This window comes from Clupea harengus, chromosome 13 (assembly GCF_900700415.2).
Source record: "Clupea harengus chromosome 13, Ch_v2.0.2, whole genome shotgun sequence".
In the NCBI taxonomy this organism is placed as follows: domain Eukaryota; kingdom Metazoa; phylum Chordata; class Actinopteri; order Clupeiformes; family Clupeidae; genus Clupea; species Clupea harengus.
The window spans coordinates 11,964,244-11,987,155 of record NC_045164.1 but is presented as its reverse complement, the minus strand read 5'-3'; the positions used below and the strand labels follow the sequence as shown (position 1 = coordinate 11,987,155).

The 22,912-nt window shown below is 43.9% G+C and overlaps 1 protein-coding gene across 5 annotated transcripts in view; it reads left to right on the top strand.

Moving 5' to 3' along the window:
• rasgrp3 (RAS guanyl releasing protein 3 (calcium and DAG-regulated)) overlaps positions 1–22,743 on the top strand; it is a 34,790-nt gene extending 12,047 nt beyond the window's left edge. For all 5 annotated transcript variants that reach the window (XM_031578617.2, XM_031578618.1, XM_012840418.2 and 2 more), the window contains exons 2-17: positions 3,779–4,022; positions 4,269–4,371; positions 5,796–5,858; positions 7,340–7,471; positions 8,322–8,469; positions 8,984–9,157; positions 10,638–10,754; positions 11,502–11,777; positions 12,047–12,127; positions 12,342–12,455; positions 12,794–12,909; positions 13,819–13,966; positions 15,174–15,210; positions 15,327–15,476; positions 16,548–16,945; positions 19,075–22,743. In XM_031578617.2, the coding sequence (XP_031434477.1) occupies positions 3,929–4,022; positions 4,269–4,371; positions 5,796–5,858; positions 7,340–7,471; positions 8,322–8,469; positions 8,984–9,157; positions 10,638–10,754; positions 11,502–11,777; positions 12,047–12,127; positions 12,342–12,455; positions 12,794–12,909; positions 13,819–13,966; positions 15,174–15,210; positions 15,327–15,476; positions 16,548–16,945; positions 19,075–19,083 (2,160 nt within the window). In that variant the 5' untranslated portion in view covers positions 3,779–3,928 and the 3' untranslated portion in view covers positions 19,084–22,743. The remainder of the gene's footprint in view (positions 1–3,778; positions 4,023–4,268; positions 4,372–5,795; positions 5,859–7,339; positions 7,472–8,321; positions 8,470–8,983; positions 9,158–10,637; positions 10,755–11,501; positions 11,778–12,046; positions 12,128–12,341; positions 12,456–12,793; positions 12,910–13,818; positions 13,967–15,173; positions 15,211–15,326; positions 15,477–16,547; positions 16,946–19,074) is intronic.
• The last annotated feature ends 169 nt before the right edge of the window (positions 22,744–22,912 follow it).

Here is a 22,912-nt window from a genome sequence, read left to right as displayed (position 1 = left end):
CAGTGGTCTAGCTGATGAGTTTATTATTGGGCCACCCCTTTGTGTGCCTCTCTGCACCCAAGCCATGCTGTTGGAGGGCAAATCACATGACTGCATGTGGGTCCACAATATTCTAAACAGGAAGTGAATATACTCTTGTGGCGAAGAATTGGATGTGTGGCCACAGCTTTTGCGTAAGCTTTGCTTTTTATTCTTTTTTAAGCTTTGCCCTCTGTCATAAACACCAACAACAGTGACTTCACAGTGTTATGTCACTATAAATAATCACTTCTGCAAACTTATGATAGCATTCATAGTCTACCATGTTTAAAACATGGTTATGTTTGTCTCATGACAGAGCATGTAGGTATAGTGTTTACATGTGTTTACAGGTATTGGGCAGCGAGTCTCATTAGGAGATTATATAAAGGAATTGAGCTTTACTAATTACTTACAACTAATCTTGCCCAAAACTAGTATGCAGAGCAGATTGAGAGAACGTAGAATTTCCTTTTTATAAACTCTTATATATTTAGTGAAGAAAATGACTTTGCTAAAAAAATTGACGAATGGTTTCTCCTGGAGTAACAGACAGAGCCTTACATAACTGTCTGAAATAAACTGAGATAAATGAGATATGCCCTGGACTGTTTGCAATCCTGATAGATACCTTAGACAAACAGTGGTTCTGTTCCATGATGATAATGCACAGCTCTGTCGGTATATGGTGTATTTGTGGACACGTATATGCACTATGCATATATATATGCATGACATGCGTTGTAGGTTAATGCAATGCTTTAATACTTTTGTTTGAAATATAGTCATGAATCAGAGTGTAAGTCTGTATTCGTGTGAAATAGCATAATTACTTTTATGGCATAATTTTTGGACAATATATGGGATGTAATGTGTTTGAGCTGGTAGCTGCCTGATGCTAATCACACACTGGGCAACTTTATAAGTGACATACACGGGCAACATTATTAAGGAACATTGTCTGAGCCGATCTCATTCCCCACGTGGCTATTGGTATTTGCCAGAACACCAGTAACATGTAGGGCTTTTAAGTGCCTTTTGTCTGACTGACGGCTGTTTATGGCGGTTTTGCCCAAAATGTTGCCCACTGTAACATCATCAGCCTGTGGCATCAGCTGATCGTCCTCAGCAGTGAGAATCACCAGGGACTCCTGCTAAAGGAATATGCTAATCAAAGCCTCCCTCCTCCACTCCACTCCACTCCACTCCACTCCAGCCAGACCTGCCCTGCGCGACTCCCCCCCCCACCACCCCCCGCCCCCCACCCCCCACCCCCACCCCCACCCCCTCGCTGCCTTAGGACGCAGGCAGGCTTGTTAAAAAAGTAATGTGTGTTATGCCCTAATGCGTTCGGATGGGTTTGCATGTTTCAGATGCATTTTTAATTCGGTTGCTGTGTGTTCGCATCCTCTAGTGGGCTGCAAAGCGATTTGTTTGCGTCTGAGGGGATGAAATGCAAGTGTTTAGCTGCAAAAGCTAAGCGCTCTGCCAATGCGGCACCGTGCTGTTTCATGCGATCTCGCTCAGGCCCGAGCTGCTCTGAGGCGGACACGTTGCTTGACACAGATTCGTTATGGGAATGACATCAGCCCAGTGTCCTGTTTTGAGATCTTATCTGTCAAACTGACTAATTCTGGAGATGCAGGACACGCTAATCTCCTTATAAACAGCTGTTAGAAAAAAACACAAGCAAGGGTACACACACACACACACACACACACACAGAGAGAGAGAGAAGAGAGAGAGAGAGAGAGAGAGGGAACCACATACACTTACATAAACAGGCACACACACACAGAGACACAGATATACACAAAGACCAACCAAATTTCCTCTGGGACTGCAGCATCTAAAGGTATAGTCCATGGTTCTAATCTCATACGCTTCTTGTCAAATTCAGCGAATTGTATTGTATCTTTAGCTATCTCTAGCAATCAGTCTTTGCGCTCAAAAAACGACTCTGTTCGTACAAAGCCCTGGCTCTGTCGATGGGAAACAAACACAACAGCTCGGATCATAAGCCATAATCAATCCCAGCCAATCAACACAGTGCTTCAGGAGCACGGAAGGGAGATGTCTAATTTGATTGGCTGTTGAGCTCAAATATCAACAACAATTGCGGTCTGCATCTTGAAGTTGACCCAATCAACTGGATTCAATCAAAGCGCCACTGGTGTCACACAGTCATTGAGTGGAGCCTTTAAATCAATAGTCTCCTTGCCACAGTAGAGCTCTTCTCCTACGGCCTTACACCTGCTTCTTTAGCTCCTTCAGTGCTGCTGGTTCAGTACTCGCTGCTGCTCAGCTGTTCTGCTGGACCAGATGCATTTCTCATCCAATCTCCACCAGAAGCAGCTATTACGCCTGTCATATGAAATGGATTAAGTCGTGACCATTGCAGCCACGTGGATAATCTTGCTCTGAAGGAAGCACAATGGTTTAGAATAGCCATAAAAGCACCAGTATAAGGATGAGTAAAAAAAAAAAAAAACAAGAAAAAAAAATAAGCCATCAGTCATGAAATGCTGCAGTAAACAGGTATGGTGTGTTAAGACGTTTCCCTAAAAGCGTTCAGTGACGTTCAGGTATCAGAGGAGATGGAGATGGACTTGTGCACCCGCACTGTTACATAAAGGGGCCAACCATCAGCACAGCCTCCCTGTGGACAAGCATTCCATGTCTGGCTCACTGGACCAAAACAATGCTATACAATTTGCATGGCGTGCTGAGGTGCACGGGTGAGGTCATGCAATGAGCAAAACAATCTGAAAGTCATTAAAAATGGATGTCTACCATGGGGGGGGGGGGGGGGGATTCCAAGGAAAAAGCTCATTCGGTGCAACAGTGCAATAGTCTGAGACACGTGCCACAGAGAAAGACAGGCAAATGAGGGAAAAAGATAGTGTGACAGAGACAAGAGAGATGAAGAGGGAAAGATAGAGAGACACAGAGAGAAACATGGAGGGATGGAGAAACAGGAAGAAAGCGACAGTAAGAGGGAGAGAGGGAGAGAGGGAATGGACGGTGAGGGAGGGAACATGATTATCTAATACATCAGAGGCTCTCCCTGTGGAGTCAGTGAACCACCTGGTTGCACACCCTGCCAAGGACAATGTACTCAAAGAAGCTTCAAATCTGGTCTTGCGTGACCAAAAACACACACACACACACACACACACACACACACACACACACACACACACACACACACACACACACACACACACACAGAGGCACTGGTAGTATAGCTGGGACCCTGGATGTGTGTGAACTTACATCACCTGTGAGGCAGTTAATGGGTTTCTTATCTGCACGGTTGTGCTGTCAGGTTTTCCAGTGTTGTTCCTGGGGGAAATTCCTCTCCACCATTACCTTAAGCTCCCATCTCACCAGACGCAAAGGGCTCTGCTGAGAGGGAGCACTAATTGAATGAAACCTAATTAAGCTTCTTTGTAACCAGACCGTTGCTCACTCTTCTTGTTTCCAAATCTCTGAACCGCTTTGCACATTTCTGCCATTTTTCAGCTCCACCTCATATTAAGTATTTCTTATGTTACACTATTATATTATAATATTATTCCATGTTACTATGCCTAAACCTAATCCTAAACCTCCACAGTGACAGTAAGTACAGTACAGTACTTACATTATATAGGCTACAAATGTAAACTGTACATTGTTCATATCAATTAATCAAGGATAAACACAGTTCTTCAAGACATCTACTAGAAAGTGTGGCCATGTTGTTTTGTCTTTGCAGAGGCAGCTTTTGAGCGGTGTTTTGACCGTTGACCACCATCAATCTACAGGAGTGTGTGTGTGTGCACACGCGCCTGTGTGTGTTTTGGGGCGGGTGCCGCTCTGTCCGGCCCGATGGTTCTGAGTGAGTGAGTGAGTGAGTGAGTGCTGTATGAGGGACCCGCCTCAGGTGACCATGGGATCCTCGGCGCTGGGCAAGGCAGCCACTCTCAACCAGCTGCTGGAGTCCTGCATCCATGCTTTTGGTGAGAGACTGACAGGTTATTCAAAGTTCTTCAAACCCATGTTCTCTTTTAAGATACCTTCAGGCTCAATCTTTACCGTTACCTGAGGTTAAAAATTGTTTATCTATGTTGTGTGTGTGTGTGTGTGTGTGTGTGTGTGTGTGTGTGTGTGTGTGTGTGTGTGTGTGCGTGTGTGTGTGTGTGTGTGTGTGTGTGCGTGTGCCTGTGCCTGTGCGTGTGTGTCTGTATGTGTGTGTGTACTCACAGATGACAACGGGGAGCTCCAGGGGAACCTGTTCCCTCGGACTGTCCTGCTAATGCATCGCTGGTATGCCACCTCCACAGAACTGGCTGGGAAGTTGCTGATTATATATCCTTCCTGGCTCAGAGAAGCATAACAAACTGCAAAAAGCACTCAGTAGCAGTCAGATCAGTGTGGTCAATGTGAGCACTGCTAGATGGAGATGGACTCTTCTTGTGCGCTTGCTTTCTTTAACTGAGAATAAAAGTGAAAAGAAACTGCATGGACTGACATCATGTTCTCTATGGTCCACTATGTACCTTATTGCTTGGAGGCGAATTTGGTCCAAAAACAACCCACCCCAGCACTAAGCATGGGCTCGTCCTCAGCAAAGCATCACCATGCAAACAGCTCCTGAATGAACCCTTGAACACGTTATTTTATAGAGATATGTAAATTCAATGTATTTATACATACACTGTAACATCAGCTGTTATCTTAGCCATATTATTAGCATTGAGCACATAGGTGATACTGCTATCGATGTGGTTGAACTGATTCAGTGAGGGAGCTTGACTCACATAGGAATGGTAAAGAGATGAGATTTATATGGTGGGCATCCCTCATTGTGCCTTAACTAGTGAATTGGTTGTAAAAGAATGTCTGCACCCCATCAGCCCACAGCCTTTACTGTAGTGTAAGCATGATAAGTGCTCTTTGAAACAGCCCTGGAGTTGGGGTTTCACGCTGTTTCACTCGTGTTAGTTCATCCTCAGCGTAGTAGATATCATAATAAGCCCAAAGTAACAGAATTCTCTAAAGATAAGGAGAGGCTTGTTTGGGTGATTAGAGTATGTCATACAGTATGTTTGTGTGTATGTTTGGATGTACTCATCTGTAGGGGTGAGTCCAGGTGAGGTGGGTCCATCTCTCACTCTCTATGCATAGCAGAGGACAGCATGTGCTTCTTGGACGGCAGTATCATCCAGGCTTCTCCCCGCTCCTGGAGCTCTGCCCAAGGCCTGTCCAATGCTACTTTAAAAATATGGATACATGCATACCTCGGCCCAGATGAGAAAAGTTGGCTTGGTAACAAATAGCTGAGCTTCTTTTAGCCCGAGCTGGGCAGCTTGACGCATGCCGTGACTTTCCATTGTCTTTCTGCTTTGATATGTCATGTGAAATCTTCAGCAGGAACAAAATAATAGCTCCTCCATACAAGAAAATGATAAGTGTTTGGCTGTTTTTTCTCGTTGGAGGTTCTGTTTGTGTGAATACATCTAAGTATGCGTGTGTGTTTCAAATATGTGTGTGTGTGTGTGTGTGTATTTGTGTGTGTGCATGTCCATGTTCTTTGTTGGTTTCTCTATGTGTGTCTCTCCGTATCTATATGTGTATACGTTCGTGCTTGTTTGTGTGTGTGTGTGTGTGTGTGTGTGTGTGTGTGTGAGAAAATGTGTATTTGTGCCGGCCCCTGCGCACCCATATGCCGGCTGCATCTGTCAGTGTTCCCTATGTTCAGACATCACTGAACTCTCCTTGACATGCTCCACATATCGTGACTGCCAGGGAGACGACTGCCAAAGGACGCGGCTGAAGATCTGCTATTTAATGAGGTAAGGGCTCTCTTTTAGCCCTCCCTTTCTCCTGCGTTAAGCACTTTGCAATTTTTCCCCGTTTTGTATTGCTAGGCAACGTTCCGCGGCTGAGCGTGTCGCGAAGAGAACATTATGGGACGATGATGGATTGTTCTTTTTCATTTTTTTTCCCCTTTTCTTTTTTCCTCTGGCTGGCAGTGGGGATGTAGGAATGATGTCATTATTGGTGACAGCCAGCCAGTGGTCACCTTCCTCAGTTAGGGGTGTTTGTTTGTGTGTGTATGTGTGTGTATGTGTGTGTGTGTGTGTGTGTGGCCAGTTGTCCAGAGAGGACGATTTTGTTTTGGTTGAGGGAATGTGGTGAATCAGCTATCTTGTGGTCCAATGCCTGAGGCATCTTCTTTTTGCTGACAAAAAGAGAAGTAACCCCCCTCGCTCACTCTCTCCACCCCCACAAGAATGTCCCTATCTGCATACCGCCAGCGAGGAAGTCATCTAAAACACACTGTGGCCTCCTGCTTAGAAACATAAAAATAGCTGCACATCACACAGTAGTACTAGCTACTTAACATAATTCACCATTCACAAACCTTCACCAAATCCACTTTCATGGGTTGGTGCACCATTGAGGCTGTGCATTGGTTATGGCCCTGGTTTGGTTTTGACAGTGACTGTCACTGTCCCTGTCACAGAGAGAGAGAGAGAGACAGAGAGAGAGAGAGAACATGAAAGAGAGAGAGAGAGAGACAGACATGCAGACGAAGAGAGTGAGATAAAGAAAGATAGATATAGAGAGAGAGAGAGAGTGTTTGTGTGTGTGTGTGTGTGTGTGTGTGTGTGTGTTCTCTCTCCCATTCCCTGTAGCTACATCAGGCCTCGGCCCAATGGCCAGTGCCTCATCACTTCTGTCTGGCTCAAGGCCCTTCATCCTCATCTTCCTCCTCTGCCCTGCAGCCCACGAGCTGATCATGAATCACTGGCGTGGCGTTTAACATGCATTTCCCCTCAGCCATCCGGACACACACACACACACACACACACACACACACACACACACACACACACACACACACACAGCGCCTCACGGGCTGTGGCTCCTTTGCTCATTTGCTGATACTAAGTGAACTCACACGCAGCAGTGGAAAGTTCACCTTACCGTACTTTTATCAAAAAAGTAGTTACAAAACTGGGCCTCTGTGAACCCCTAAAGCCTCCTAATTTTGGCCCTTCAGTTTCTCCCTGCTCAGAACTAGCCCCTTTTGTCAATTCTCTACGGTCGGTGCAATAAATGAAATATGGACCTCAATCCATACACAGGTTACTCTAAATACATATGAGATCAGATGACAGACAGACAGACAGACAGACAGCAGACAGACAGACAGACAGACGTGATGACATTTATTAATGTATAACTGAGGTGTGTCCCTGTAAGCCCTGATGTTAGCCATGCTACTGAACGGCGTGTGCTGAGTGGCTGCTTCTCTGCGTCCCGATAGGTACTGGATCGTGGAGTTCCCTGCAGAGTTCAACCTGGACCTTGGCCTCATACGGATGACAGAGGAGTTCAGGGATGCGGCAGCACAGCTGGGCTGTGAGGAACACTTCAAGCTCATCGACATCTCCACAATGTAAGGAGCAGTCATGAGGCATTGCAGATGCATGCAAAACACACACACACACAGACAGACACACTCACACATATTCACAGACGCAGGTCGGAAAATGGTGACCAGCTGGAAGAGACACACCAGCTGACTTGACTACAACCTGTGTCATGCTGAAAGGCAGAAAGGTGACATGTGTGTGGCACACAGACATAGACACTCACATACACATACGTACATACATATATACAGGCATACATACAGTACACACACACACACACACACTAATATTCACACACATTCACAGGCACAAACACATACATACAGTACACACACACTCATATTCACACACATTTGCTACGGTATTATAGACACACACACAATTTCCCAGCCTTTCTACAATATCAGTGCAGTGTATTGACCCACTTTACCAATCGCCTTTGCTTAGTGAGGCCAATGGAAAATGGATATTGCATGGCAACCTCTCTCTGCCTATCTGTGCACAGCTACATGACATAAGGCTGGTGAAAGTCGTCTGTTCAAGGATTCATTTATGCAAATGTGCCCTTTGTGCGCCTATTTATAATCTGATTCTAATTGCAACATTTGGGCTTTGATTAACACTTTGATGGAAATTGATTTATGTCAGCAGTCATCAAAATGGTTCATAAACAAATCTGTCTGGTGAGATTTCCAAAGGACATTGCATGACATAGTGTGGCATGTCTGATTGTATGGCGGTGGAAAAACCCAGAATTAGCATGCCAAATAAAAAGTTCTCAGATTTAAGTGTAAAAAATGAACTCCCACGTTATGATTCTCCTTTCATACAAATGCTAGTCTTGTGCTGGTTGTAAAACAAACCCTCTTTCAGCCCGTCGTATGACTGGATGAGGAAGCTGACCCAGCGGAAGAAGCAGACCAAGAAGGGCAAGGCCTCTCTCCTCTTCGACCACCTGGAGCCAATGGAGCTGGCCGAGCACCTGACCTTCCTGGAGTACAAATCAATCAGGAGGATATCAGTAAGTCCCTACATGGAAAAAATACATGCCAGAGAGGAACCGTGGGAAATTAGCCGTCTGCTGGAAACTTTGATCTGTGTGTGTGTGTGTGTGTATGTGTGTGTGTGTGTGTGTGTGTGTGTGTGTGTGTGTGTGTGTGTGTGTGTGCATGCACTTGATCTCAAGTCATCTGATAAGACCTTTTTCCATCCCACTCTTAACCTCTCTTTGGTTATTCTGGTACTCTGGAACCATGCATCTGTTTTTGGAAGCTGTGGGTTCTCTTAGCTCATGATTAGATATAGAGGAAGGAGTTCTGACATGCCTGAGATGGTTGGGCTGATGTCATGACCAATGCTAAGAAGCTTAAGAAAATCTTTCGACATGTCTTGTCTTGAAATTGTCTTGATCAAAATGTACTTCCTCAGTAAATCTATGGTTGTGCTCAAATCAGGTTGTCCAGTTTTTCGGTCTACAGCGTTAGCTTGAGGTATTTTCTCCCTGTGTGTTCAATACTAACATATCAGCATCTCAGTTCACAGACTACCAGAGCTACGTGATCCACGGCTGCCTGGTGGAGAACCCCACACTGGAGCGTTCCATTGCCCTCTTCAATGGAGTCTCCCAGTGGGTTCAACTGATGGTGCTTAGCAAGCTAACACCCCAGTTACGGGCTGAGGTCATCACCAAATACATCAACGTGGCACAGGTATCCCACAGAAAAAATATACGTAATGAAAATGTTCCTTCTTCATTGTGGAAGTAGGGGAGGTAACATAAGGATAAGAATATTTTATATGAGTAGTGTATATAATGTATATATATACTACACACATACTTAAACTGCAAAAGGGGCATGCAGCACTGACATAGTAGGCTACACCAACCTGACACAGATATGAATTGAAGTTTAACATAGGCAACGCTGTAGTGTTTCTCATCTGTGTCATCTGCGCTACACATCGGCTGCTAAATGGCAAAATGGAACCCAAGTTTGCTTAGGAACTGGGTCAGAGGGAAGAATTTAGGGAGTCACTTCTCTGGATGTCTTTGTCCCAGATTAGGGTAGAGAGATATTTTCTGTATGAAAGTAGTTCTGCACATGAACCAAAACTCCTCACTCATAAATTATTTTCCCCCATTGCACTCCACTGACCTCCTTGAAACCTTGAGTATGTGTTTTTTAGTATGCATAAAGTCACACACTTCATATAACAGGAAATTACTTGAAATGACCACCACATGGAGTGACATATTATTTAAAAACAATACACTCACTTATGGAATGGATAGCTCCTTGTACATTGGGATTACATTTTTTCAAGTACATCCCTGATTATGCAAACAAGCAGACAGCACTTAGATTACTTAAACGGCTCCAGTCCATCTTTCCTTTCAGCACTCTCAGAGAACAACGAGGGCTTAAATGCTCCATGACATTTTCAGGGCTTTGATATGGTGATGGAGGGAGCGGAGACAATGCCCTGAGTTCTTACTCGACTGGGGTGGTGGGCCATTACACGGCCCAACGAGTTTGCAGATGTTTCGAAAGCAGCCACTGGAGGGGGAAAAAACACACACACATTGAATATGTGTATGTGTGTGTGGAGGGGATTGGGGTTGGGGTGGGGGTCGGTGCTCGAGTGGTGATGCAGTTCCATCTTCCCCTGATATGACGTCCAAAACTGAAATAGCTGTGTGTAAAACCTGTATGCTGTTGAAAGTGGGTAAGCATCCTACTGTTGTCTATTGTAATGCCCCGAGTTTGCACGGGGAATAGACCTTGATGTACAATAGATGTTCCATGGTGGATTTATTTTGGTGGTCAAGTGAGCGCTTAGTGATGTGGATGCGTCCCTTCAGCTTTCATTCGCATTGTTCAGAAAGATGTAAGATCTCTGTGAGGGTCTTTAAGGGCAGAAGATGAGATGTCTGGTCTTTGTGGTTCAACATCTGTTATTCATTTTAATTTTAATATTTTTGCTGAGATGAAACCAATGTGCATTATTGTGTGTCCATGGTCCCTTTGTTTTTTTCTTGCTGTTGATCTCATGCAAATTTTTGCTAATTTCTATGATTATCTATGATTCTATGATTCTTTTCCAAAATTCTCATTCATCTGTCTCCGATCTTTCTCTCTTTTCTCCTTCTCTGGAATACCTCTTTGTTGCTGTGTCTTTCTCCCTCAGAAACTTCTTCAGCTGCAAAACTTCAACACACTGATGGCCGTGGTCGGAGGCCTGAGCCACAGCTCCATCTGTCGCCTAAAAGAGACCCACTCCCACCTTTCTCCAGATGTCACCAAGGTACGGCACCCTACAAGGGTCATAGGCCCCTGGGGGGAAGTGCTTCAGTAAAACTGAGATAACTGAGATTCATCAGGCCCCAGAGCCTACTTGCCTGGTAGACGCAGGACTGTAGAATTGAGGGTGAAGTGGACATAATCTTGTTTATAAAAGAAACTATTTCAGATTTCGAAGAGGGGTCCATATGGTTGTCAATGAAAAGTTGAAGTGGTCTATTTGGCAGTGAATGAACCTACTATTAAAAAGTATTTAATAAACGACCTAGCATCTAGTTGCTAGCATCTATAATACTCCTGCATGAGGCAAAGTGTCACTGCATTTGTCATCTGTGTTCTTCTTCTTTTGTCTCATCCTCTCTATCTGCTGCTCAGGATCTATGGTTGTTGTTACATTGTTTAGGTTAGGTTGTTGGGTATGAGTACTTGCATGTAACAGTGAGAGGATTGACCACTGTGGGAAGTACCCAACCAGTAGCACAAGGAATATAACATATTTTCTATTATACTAATTTTTTTGAGAAGTTTTTTCTTTACTTTTATTATTATCTACATTGTAGAAACACTTTTTTTGTTTAGTACATAATTCCATATGTGTTATTTCGTAGTTTAAATGTCTTCAGTATCAATCTACAATGTAGAAAATAATAAAAGTAATAAAAGTAAGGAAAAAACTTTTGACTGGTACTGTATATACATTATATATATATGTCAGAAGTTGACCTCTGTGTCACTCTCCCTCTCCCTCTAGATTTGGAATGAGATGACAGAGCTTGTCTCCTCAAATGGGAACTACTGTGCCTACCGCAAGGCCTTCAACGAATGTGAGGGCTTCAAGATCCCCATCCTTGGGGTGCATCTGAAGGACCTGATAGCGGTGCACGTGGTCTTCCCGGACTGGGTGGAGAACCGTAAGGTGAACCTTGTGAAGATGCAGCAGCTGTACATGACCTTCAGTGAGCTAGTGGCGCTGCAGAGCGCTCAGGCACAAGTGGAGCCCAACATGGACCTCATCCACTTACTCACGGTGAGGGGGCTGTGCACAGACAAACTATCGTATGAGAGTTTTATACATTACATTATGTGCGATTGGTGTGTCAGCAATCCTAGCACAGCCACAGACACACACACAACAGACTCTACATACACATACAGGAGACACAAACTCTACATGTGCTCAACCCATCCACTTTACCGCAGACTGACCAACATGCTCTACGTACACAAACACACGCATTTGCACCTTCATGCATCAAGGTGTCCCTGTTGCTAACCCACTGTCCAACTGTCTTCCAGCTTTCTTTGGATATATACTATACCGAGGATGAAATTTATGAACTCTCGCTGGTGAGAGAGCCACGCAATCCAAAATCACTAGTGAGTGTCCTCCTCACTTCCTGTAGTATCACACCACTCTCCTATGACTGTCCAATGTAAAGAGATTCATTTGAAGGCCCTGTTCTGTGATTAAGTCAGAAGTTATGACATATAATGGGAAGTTCTGTGTACATTTGTGAGGCTTTGTGATTGACTCAGCCATTTTGTTGGTGCTTCGTCTGTCTCTCTGCTCCCCCTCCATGTCTCCTCTCAGCCCACCTCTCCCACAACCCCAAACAAGCCCCTGGCTCCTCTGGACTGGGCATCTGGGGTGAAAACCAAACCAGACCCATCTGTGGTGAACAAGCACATCAGAAAGGTTGTGGATGTAAGTGCCTGTACATAGAGGTGATATATTATGAAGTATATTTTGTCTAAAGCTCTTCCAATGTATTGGGAACTTTGTCAATACTAGATTGTTGATGTTCCAATCAACAATAACTTGTGAGTTTATTTTTATATGAACTGGAGCTGTTATATTGCAGTGTCACACTGCTTATTTGTGGAGAGAGTGAGTGTACATGGAAATGTTTTAAGATGTCTTTAGTATTGGGTGAACAAAGGGTAACAAATGTGTCATGGCAATTTTAACAATGCCAGTCATGATTTAATCATTCATGCTGCCAGTAAGAGTTAGTGTAACCCTCCCTCTCTTTTCCCTGAAAGTCTGTGTTTAGAAATTACGACCATGACCATGATGGCTACATATCGCAGGAGGACTTTGAGAGCATTGCTGCCAACTTCCCTTTCCTGGATTCTTTCTGTGTTTTAGACAAAGACCAGTGAGTTCACACTTGCATGCCTCTCATGAGACTCTCATACACTTTACAATACAAAGCCCCTACCTCATCCCATCTCATATCTTCCTCCTTATATTCATGAATATCTCTATTCAACGACTTCTTCAATGCTAGCTTCTCTAAACCCCTATAAAGCCACAAGCCCATATACAAAACACAGACAGATAGGGAGACACACACAAACACAAACACACACACACATACACACACAAATAGAGATTAGAGATAGAGCAGAATCTGTGTGTGAACCTGAGCTTTGTTTGTAAAGTGGTATAGCTAAAGCAACACATGAGTTAGAGAGGTCAAGGCAAGACATGATGAAGCAAACAGGGACACTGTTAAGTTGTTGGGTGTATTGTAGTGTGTGTAGAGATAGAGAGAGAGGGAGAGAGAGAGACCCTTTATAAGTGCAGTTAATTTTATAGTGCTATTAACATCATGGTCAGCAAATTAATCTTTATCTGGTCTTCACGAGATCATCATGGGATAAAACCAGAAACAGCCATACGATCTCATGTCTGAAATGTCAAAATAAATGTCACGCAGGGCCAATGAATGTTGCTTTGATTTTACGAACGTCACAACCTAGTCAGTCACCCTTGGCCTTTGCCTTTCTGTCATTGCGGTTGGAAAGGGGAGTCTAGTTTTATTGCAGTCTGTCAGGAGAGACAGAGAAGCACACACAGAAGGCCCCCTAATCAGCACCTAAAGTGCTCTGTGGTCCTGAGAGTTTACAGGCAGTATTACACTGAGGGTTTCGGACTGAATACCTCTACCCACGTCATCCGCCGGCAATTCCAAATTCTCGCACAGCTCACCTCCCTTAACCTCTCTCCTTTCTTGCTCTGTTTCTTGCATTGCTTTCAGTCGGATTTGTTTTCTGTCCCTCAGGGATGGATTGATCAGCAAGGACGAGATGATAGCCTACTTCCTGCGGGCCAATCCACTGCTGCAGTGTAAGATGGGGCCTGGCTTCATCCACAGCTTTCAGGAAATGACTTACCTGAAGCCCACCTTCTGTGAACACTGTGCTGGATTTGTGAGTACTTGCAGGACATCTTCTTTACATTCTACACAATGTATATTGAATGCATAGATTGGATGTATAATGCAATTGTATTCAATATTATCATACACTAAATATATACAAAGCAATTGATTTTGTTGCACACCATAGCTGAGGAGAATTTTTTTTTAATGTTGCTGGAAAATTGTACATGCAGTTAATTTAAATACAGTACACCCCCCAAGCACAGACCAACAGTGGTAGCCAGGGAGGAATCATGGTTACTCACCAAGGCTGCGTTAAGCCCCCTAGGTCACCCATGACCTACTGAAACCCAGTTTACTCACCACTCAAGGAGAGGGGCAGCATATGTGGAGAGAGTGCTGCCATGACTGAGGGCTATATCTGTGAACTTTATCAAAACAACACTGATTCATTCAGACAGCATAATTGTAAAGAATTCATTTATTTCTTTATGATGAAATCCACATTTGGATAATGCAGAGGGGGAGATGTCACTAGCAGGTTTTTCTTAGGAACAAGTGGAGTATATTTTCTGTTTTACTCTATTTTGTATTTTTCCTTTGCCCCGTTTGCCCCCTTTGCCTCGTTTGCCCAGGTTGTTACCATGTACAAGGTAGAATGTGCTTTTCAACTGCCATGTATTTCATTGTTTTAATGGGTTACTGTGAATGGTCTGCTCAGATACATTAAATACTGAGTAAAAAGTAGTGCAAAACAGTACCCTCTATCTAAAACACACATTCATGCACACACACACACACACACACACACACACACACACACACACACACACGCCTACACGTAGACACACACACACACATACACACACACACACACACACACACACACACACACACACACATACACACACACCTACACATACACACACACACACACACACACACACACACACCTACACATTGACATACACACACACACACACACACACACACACACACACACACACACACACACACACACACACACACACACACACATTCAGTGTGCAGGAAGGGTGTTGAGAGGAATTGTATCCTGTTTATGGCACAGTTGCGGCCCTGCCTCCTATCCCCTTACGTCCATGGGTCTGAATCTGCTGTGATCGTTCTCAGGTGCAGCTTCTCACACACACTCAGTCTTAATCCTCAGCCTAACCTAGTTCTACCCCCTTCTCTTTCTCTCTGTCTCCCTGTCTGTGCTCATGTGTTGCCAACAGCTGTGGGGGATTATTAAACAAGGATACAAATGCAAAGGTAAGCTACTACTGAATGGAATTCAGCAGTGGACACAATATTGAACTATACTAGACATAATTGTTGAACTTTCCTTGTTTTGGGTAAATGTTCAGATCTCTGTGTACTTTTGTCAGATTGCGGGGTCAACTGCCACAAACAGTGTCGGGAGCTGCTGGTGTTGGCTTGCCGGAAACTTCCTCGCTCTACCTCCCACGGCAGCGTGTCGCACGGGCCGCTGACGCACAGCTCTCTGCCCAGCAGCCCAGCCTTAGCCACCTGCAAAGGTGAGGGGTTGGAGGGGGTGGGGCTGGGGTTAGGCCTGCTTATGGATCTATGACAAATTCTTAAAAAAGTTATTGGTGACAATACATCATGTACCACGATACACATAAGTAGTTTTTGTATATAATTTGAAGAACTGAAGTTATATTACTGAACATATGAATGACGTTCATAAGTTTAGCATGGGAAGAGAGCTGGCAGGCTATTGTATGTTCTACCACTGCACAAATGTCTGCTCAGTGTTCCACATCAGCATAGAGGTTTTTTTTTCATGAGAAGGGTGAAAGAGGGTTGTGTGATAAAGGACAAAACATTTGTGGATGTGTCCAAACATGTCAGGGTTGGCCCTGTCAGCAGAGACCCAAACTCCTCGTCCAATCATGCCTGAGGCCCACTTAATCACAAATGTGTGAAAAAATCCAAAAGAAAATGGGTTCAGGGGAGATTCCCCATTTACTGAGCGGTGGCCACAGCTGTAAGAAGCAGCACAGCGTTGTACAGCAGGACAGCCACTGACAGCAACAGTATTTCACACTTTATTTTCACATCAACTCAAGAGGGACGGAGTTCTGCTTTTGGAAACAGCAGTTGGCTGGATGGTGCATCTGTTTCTGTCTACCCCCCCTCCCCCAAACTACACCACATCCACCTTTCCTCCCCCATCTCCCCCTAGACGGCCCTGCCAACCACTCCCTGTCCTCTCTACTCCACCCTGTATCAGCAGGAACATTCCACCACCTTCCACCTTCTCTACCATCAACTCTACCACATCCTGTTCACTGCACCCCCACCAACTCCACAGATAGGTCCCTCCTCAATGGTCAGGTTTTCTTCCCATTCCACTCGATCTGACCCTACCGCACCTTAAACAATACCCCAGGCCCCTGTGCAACAGTCTAAATGGCCTATGAATGGGTCATCTGGTCTAATGCTAACTTGAACTCTTTCAAACTTACACAATGGCCCCTACATACCCTACATCTTCACAATGGACTATACTCTTCTCCAATCTATACCATATTCATTGTAAACGTTCAATGCTATTGTACACACTGTTACTCCTCCCTTACCAGATGACGATGAGGTGTTTGAGTTCCCCAGTGTGACCCCCGCGGGCTCTGATCTGGAGGGTCAGTCCATCACGCTGATGACCGGTTCGGCCCAGAGGATCTCGGTCCGGCTCCAGCGGGCCACCACCAGCCAGGCCACGCAGACTGAGCCGCTGTGGGCCGACCATGGCTGGGCCGCCGGGGACGGGGGCTCTCACACCTTCCCCAAGATGAGATACCGGCCGCACCGCAAGGCCTCCAAGAGCAAGGGCTTCGCCCGCTGGGAGAACGAGACGACGACGGCGGCCGGGCAGCCTCGGAGCCGCAGGGACTCCCAGGAGCAGACAGAGGGGCCGACGGAGGTGGTGCACAATGGCGTAACCACACACAGACAGAAAACAGATGTCCCAGGGGTAATGGAGGTGGGTATTGTCTGTGTATTTGTGCGTCAGTAAAGCAGGAAAAGGCCAAACTCAGGCACAATCTGATTTTTATTTGTCAGAACATATCAGCACAGATACGTCTCAGTGTAGTGCCTTCTTCAGGGTGCTTTTGAACAAAGACTTCTTTCAAAGCCTAAATACCCACACCCACAGACAGACCTTCAAGATCAAGCAATGGCAATTCACAAATCATGTGTCATTCAAGGCAATGAATATCTCCACCCATAGGTACATAATTGACCAATCATGCTCACACATAATTGACAGGCTGCCACATAACAAACATCAACAGAGATTGCTGAAATATCAAACATCATCATATGGACAAGCAATAGGCTAGATATATATTAAACAGGCAGGTCCTCATTCATACCATTAGGTGTCACCGTATTTAGAGTGAAGATATACCAGACCGTCATCTCCATAAGGCGATTCTCATGATCTCCGCCTCTTGGAGACTGATTAACAATCTCCAGGCCCATAAACGTAAATGAGTCGGCATCATGGCCTGCAGCATTTAAATGTCTGGCAACTGATGACCTTTCACCTTTTCTGTTAATGGCAAATTTATGTTATGTTAAATTCTAGTTTAGTCATTTTGTTTTCCTTGCGTAATATTCTGTACTTGTCGCTTTGGATAAAAGCGTCTGCCAAATGAGTACCGGTAAATGTAAATGTAATATGAACCACAAGGACACATCAACAGATACACTACAAATGTAGGAAAGTATGTACGTAATTCTGCCCTTTACCTTAAAATATTTGTTTGTTTTAGGCTGTTTAATATGTACTAGCTTTCAGTCTTTGACTTTTCATACAAGGTGTAATGGAGACACCATTTACCTTCAAATTCCTTCCCTTCTCTCCTAATTCTGTATGATGTCAGGGTAGCATTTCAAATCCACACAGACACCCAACACTCGGGAATGGGACGGCTTTAATACCCGACGGCGCTATCTAGGTTAGCGGCGCAGAGGAGTGTTTTCTGTCGGTTGCCGTGCCACCCCTCCGACTCAAGGTTCTGGAACATCTCATTATGAAAGCCTCGCTTGTTACCATCGCCGTGGTAACAAAGAGATTCAGTGGCTGTCTGCCACAGGGAGTTTTTCACTCTCATCCAACAGGAGATTATCTAGATAAAGGGAGCGTAGAGGGCAAACCGGCACTCACACTGATGGTGTTTAATGTAGTGTAGGAGGTTTTCCCCCCGTTTTTATTCCCCCCAGCCGTCCAGCTTTAGGGGACTATATTAACACCAACAGTGTCGCCAGGGGGTTCAGAAACGGAACAATCTAGGACTTTGGTGTGGAAACACTTTCCATAAAAAGCCATGGGGGATATGTAATTGTGCATTACCGACAAAGTGTTTGTACCCCAGTGGCTGTTGATAGGGGATTGTCATTTATGACGTGTGAGCGCTGGTGTGTGTGTGTGTGTGAGTGAGTGAATGAGTGGGTGTGTGTGTGTCTGTCTCACTTGCAAGCATCTGTCTCAGAGTGTTCATTTTGGCCATATGGTGTCCTTGATGATCAGACCAGTATGCCCTACAAAGATGTAGGTTAAAATAATAGCCTGATGTAAGTTTGTGTGTGAGTGTGTGTGTGTGTGTGTGTGTGTGTGTGTGCGTGTGTGTGTGTGTGTGTGTGTGTGTGTGTGTGTGTGTGTGTGTGTGTGTGTGTGTGTGTGTGTTTGTGTGTGTGTATGCACCCTACCTGTTATGTTTTGTTTTTCCAGTGACGTTCTAAATCCCGCTTGGGGTTATCTCTGTTCCTTTCCTCTAACCTGTTTTCATTGTCTCTTATCTGCCTGTTGACCCACAGTATCCAGTGAACTTGTGCTCTTTTAGATATGAACTGTTACGTCTGAAGTAATACACAATTCATATTTGAAATGCAGAGAAATACACATCTTTAAACCAATGGGCCATTCATGTATCTACAATACACATCCACATTCATTTAAAAAAGCCTAAGATCCACTTTTGAATAGAAATGTCTCTGATCGATTTTCTGACTTCTATACTTCTGTCCTGTACTGCTGTTACCACTATTTGTTTTGGTCTGCATGTGTTGCTTATGACTACCCTGTCCTGTCCTAACCCCCAACAGGACAGCTGACTTATCCACTCTGAGGGCCAGTGTCGGAGCCCCCGCCGGCCCTCAGCTTCGCGCCCAAGGAGGCTCTCTTCACTGGGGGATGTCTTAGGGTGCCTGAGACACCCGTTTGGTGACCAGGATTAGGGCACTCTCTGCCTTCCCTACCGCTGCTGGGGAAAAAGACACATTGGAAGAGGCCCAGAGGCTATTCTCCAATGGACAGATGGATGGAGGGACAGATGGATGTATGGACTAATAGACTGATAGATGGATGTATAGACAGATATAGATGGCAATTCATTATATTGAAGAGCTGTCTGTCTAGGTGGAACTGATTCACAGTCAGCTTACACCCTGTACTCTCCTGGCGTCTATGAGCCCCAGCAGGCTGATACCCTGGCTACTTTCAGACCTGGTCTGGAGACAGTGACAACAGAAATCTGGATCCCACAGCATAGAAGGACTTGGTTGGCCAAACACTAACATGTGTTTGTGAATGGGCGCGTGAGAGTGCGTTTGGAGGTATATTATGTACACATATGAGAATGTGTACCATCTGTTAAGTCATAAAGGGCAACTGCGTAAACTACTGAGAAGACACTGGTAAAGTTAAGTACAGCCGTTCACTATCACTGGTTGAACAGCAAGTAGAGGACACTTTGAATGTTGAAGATGTGCTGAGTGATGAGAAGTAAGAAGTAATAGTTGAAGTAAAATAGGATGTGCTAGAAGGATATTGTGCCAAGGAATAGATAAGGCTCAAGGAATATGGGGTGGAAAAATCAGCAGGTACAAAGTATGTTTTTTTTTTTAGTGTGGATGGATGCTGAAAGCCAATTTGCCAGATTGAGTGTTGATAATAATATTTTTTCTGCCAGTTTTGTTGTCAAACTTTGGATCCCAGGAATATGGTACTTTGTTTATTGACAAGAATTCATGAACAACACAGTGATGGAAATGTGTTTAAAAATCTGGTCAGTGTTGTTCAACACTGTTCCCATCATCTATATCATAAATGGATTTTGATTTAGATAAATGGAATTTTGGACAATATCACATCGCGTTTTCTACTGTTTGGATTGACAAAGACTCCAAAACTCAAGGTCTTTAAACAGTGACTTTTGACCTATATCTTTCTCAGGACTGAATATCACATTACGTCTCGATCTGCAAAAGCAACACAGCGCTACGCAGGCATTTTCTCAGAAGCCTGGCCAGGTTGGGCTGAGTGGCGGCTGCCAGCGCCGGCTCTCTCACCTGGTAGCCAGGTGTGGGGGGCCAGGTGCGTGTTTGCTTACCGTTGCCAGGCATCGGACGAATGAGCCAGACAGTGCCTCCATCACCATGGAGATCCAGGGAAGTGGAGATAGAGGTGACAGTAAAATAACCCATTAAATGCACAGAAAGTGGGACAATTTCAAGCCAGAAAAAATGCCAAACATTCAGTGCGATTAAATCTTTTTTTTTTTTTTTTTAACCACTGAGATTTGAGTTATTACATTTATTACAAATATCAAACAGTGGAGGAAAATGATATTGATTGATGGTCATTTATTGTTATATTTGTCAGCAGTGAACAAGAACAAAATTGTGTTTATGACTCCATACAGAAATGTCCGAACATATTTGTTAATGAAGGTCAAAAGACTGCAGTACTATTTTTGGGAGGCAAATATGCTGGTATCTGTACTACACTAATATTTAAGCTGACTTTACATTCATATGTTACACAAAAAGAAATCTCTCTGTGACTGTGCCATAAAGTTGTTTGAGGAGAAGAGGCACACATGTGAGAGCATATGAAAATAAAGGGTGGACCAACCTAAAGACACTTTACCTGTGCTACACTATAGAGCACCTGGCTAACTTGGGCTAGCCATGTCTTCAGGATCCCCCTTTGATGTAGCATTAACAAGCATGCTTTTATAGAAGCATATGAGAGCATTGTTTGGGCTAACAGGCAGAATGTATGTGCGTTGAATTGATCCCTTTTGTACTTGCGAGCAGTATGTGTGGGTGTGATCCTATTTATTTCATGTGTCTGTTCATAACCTTGAAGCAATGGTTTTCTCTCTGTCTTCAGTTAAGATCAGTGACAGTGATCATCTTAGGTTGCTACCTGTTTGTGTTCCATCCCCAAAATACATGTTCATATGCGCCGCACTCAGTGGAATTACCTACAGAATAAGGGATACAAACTGAAGCAAAGTGACTTCCTTGTCAGTAGGGGAATGTTAAGACTTCTCTGTGAACATTCCTCTGTGCATCATATTACTGCTTTTCACATGGATACAACGATCCACATTACTTTCATTATGTTAAACTGGTCTACTTGAGTATGTTTATTCTTATTTTATTTAATTTTATTTAACATTATTGCAGGTCAAATGTTATTTTTATACTCATAATGGGTCTTCAGTAGCATTCTTTATTTTATTATTATTGTGAGAGTTTTCTATTTAATCTTGCCAACTTTTGGTATAATTTTTCATTACATTATTATGTGTATTAGAGGTAAAGTTAAATATTTTTTTTGCCAGTCATATGGAGAACAAGGTCACAAATTTCACATGGAAAATCTTTTAAGAGCTCTTTAAAACTGGTAAATGAGCGATACAGTATTCAGCTAATAACAGTTGGATAGTTAAACAACAGAAACATTTTTATTGGAGGGATGGGTAGGGGTTTTTCTTGGACCAAGGACCCGATTCAATAAAATCAGATGCTGTTCTCCATGCTAGGAGAGAGAGAGAGAGAGAGAGAGAGAGAGAAAAAGAGAGAGAGAGAGAGAGAGAGAGAGAGAGAGAGAGAGAGAGAGAGAGATGCCTCACAGGCCTTATGTCAGCCCAAAATACTGCACAGTAGTGCTGCTCTGAGTGATGTTACTCTTACATATTCAGGAGCTTATTTCGCCTCAGGGTTCTGTAAATGTTTGACCCGTAATATCAAAGCAACAGCATCAAGGGGCATCTAGGGTTAAGCATGTGAAGTTCTGTAATTATCCACATAAGCCACACTTAGGCCCTCTTGTTCTCTTGTACATTTATATCACCTGCTAAACAATGTCCATGAGCAACCATGCCTTTACCAGTTTTGATCTTTGTTGGTATGGACTGGGCTTTTTGGAAGTTTTGCAGTAACTGCAAATGTGCAAATGAGTTGAGAACTTTTAAAATGAGATAAAAATGTATTTTTGTAGATTTCTTTTTGTTATGAAGTATTTATATTAGATTATAGGCAACGGAATATCTATAGAAGTTTAGAAAAAGGTGAAATGGGACTGGGGGAAGTTTGGCAGGTCGGAACTGAGTTAACCTTTTGCTTCCGGAGTCCTTGCAGATGCTATCAGCCAACATGTTTCTGAAGGGATGATCTGGAGCAAGCAGCTGAGGGCATGATTGTACATCCCTGTAAGTGTCATACCTGCTGCTGTAGAACCCATATCTCAAAAGTTTTCTTTGTGCAGCTTCATATTTACTCAGATCGCGTACATCATCAACTGCCTGACACTGTGTTCCCTGTTACATGTTGATTCATTAGTGTCTTCTTGGTTCTGTCTGTCCTGCTCTATACGAAAGGGATACCACATAGATGGTATGTTTGTTTGATTTTTATCTCTGTAACACAAATCACTGTTATGACTTTTGCCATTTCAAATAAATCATCTGCCTCTCATAACCATAAAGACTCTATGTGTGTTTATAAAACGATGTGTTGCATGATACAGACCTTTGATAAAAACATATGCAAATTCCACTAAGCAGTAGACGGTTAGTCCTGTCTCTGTAACTCTTGATCCATTTTCCATGTTTTTTTGTATAAATTAAGAGTGTGTCAAGTCATGTTTATA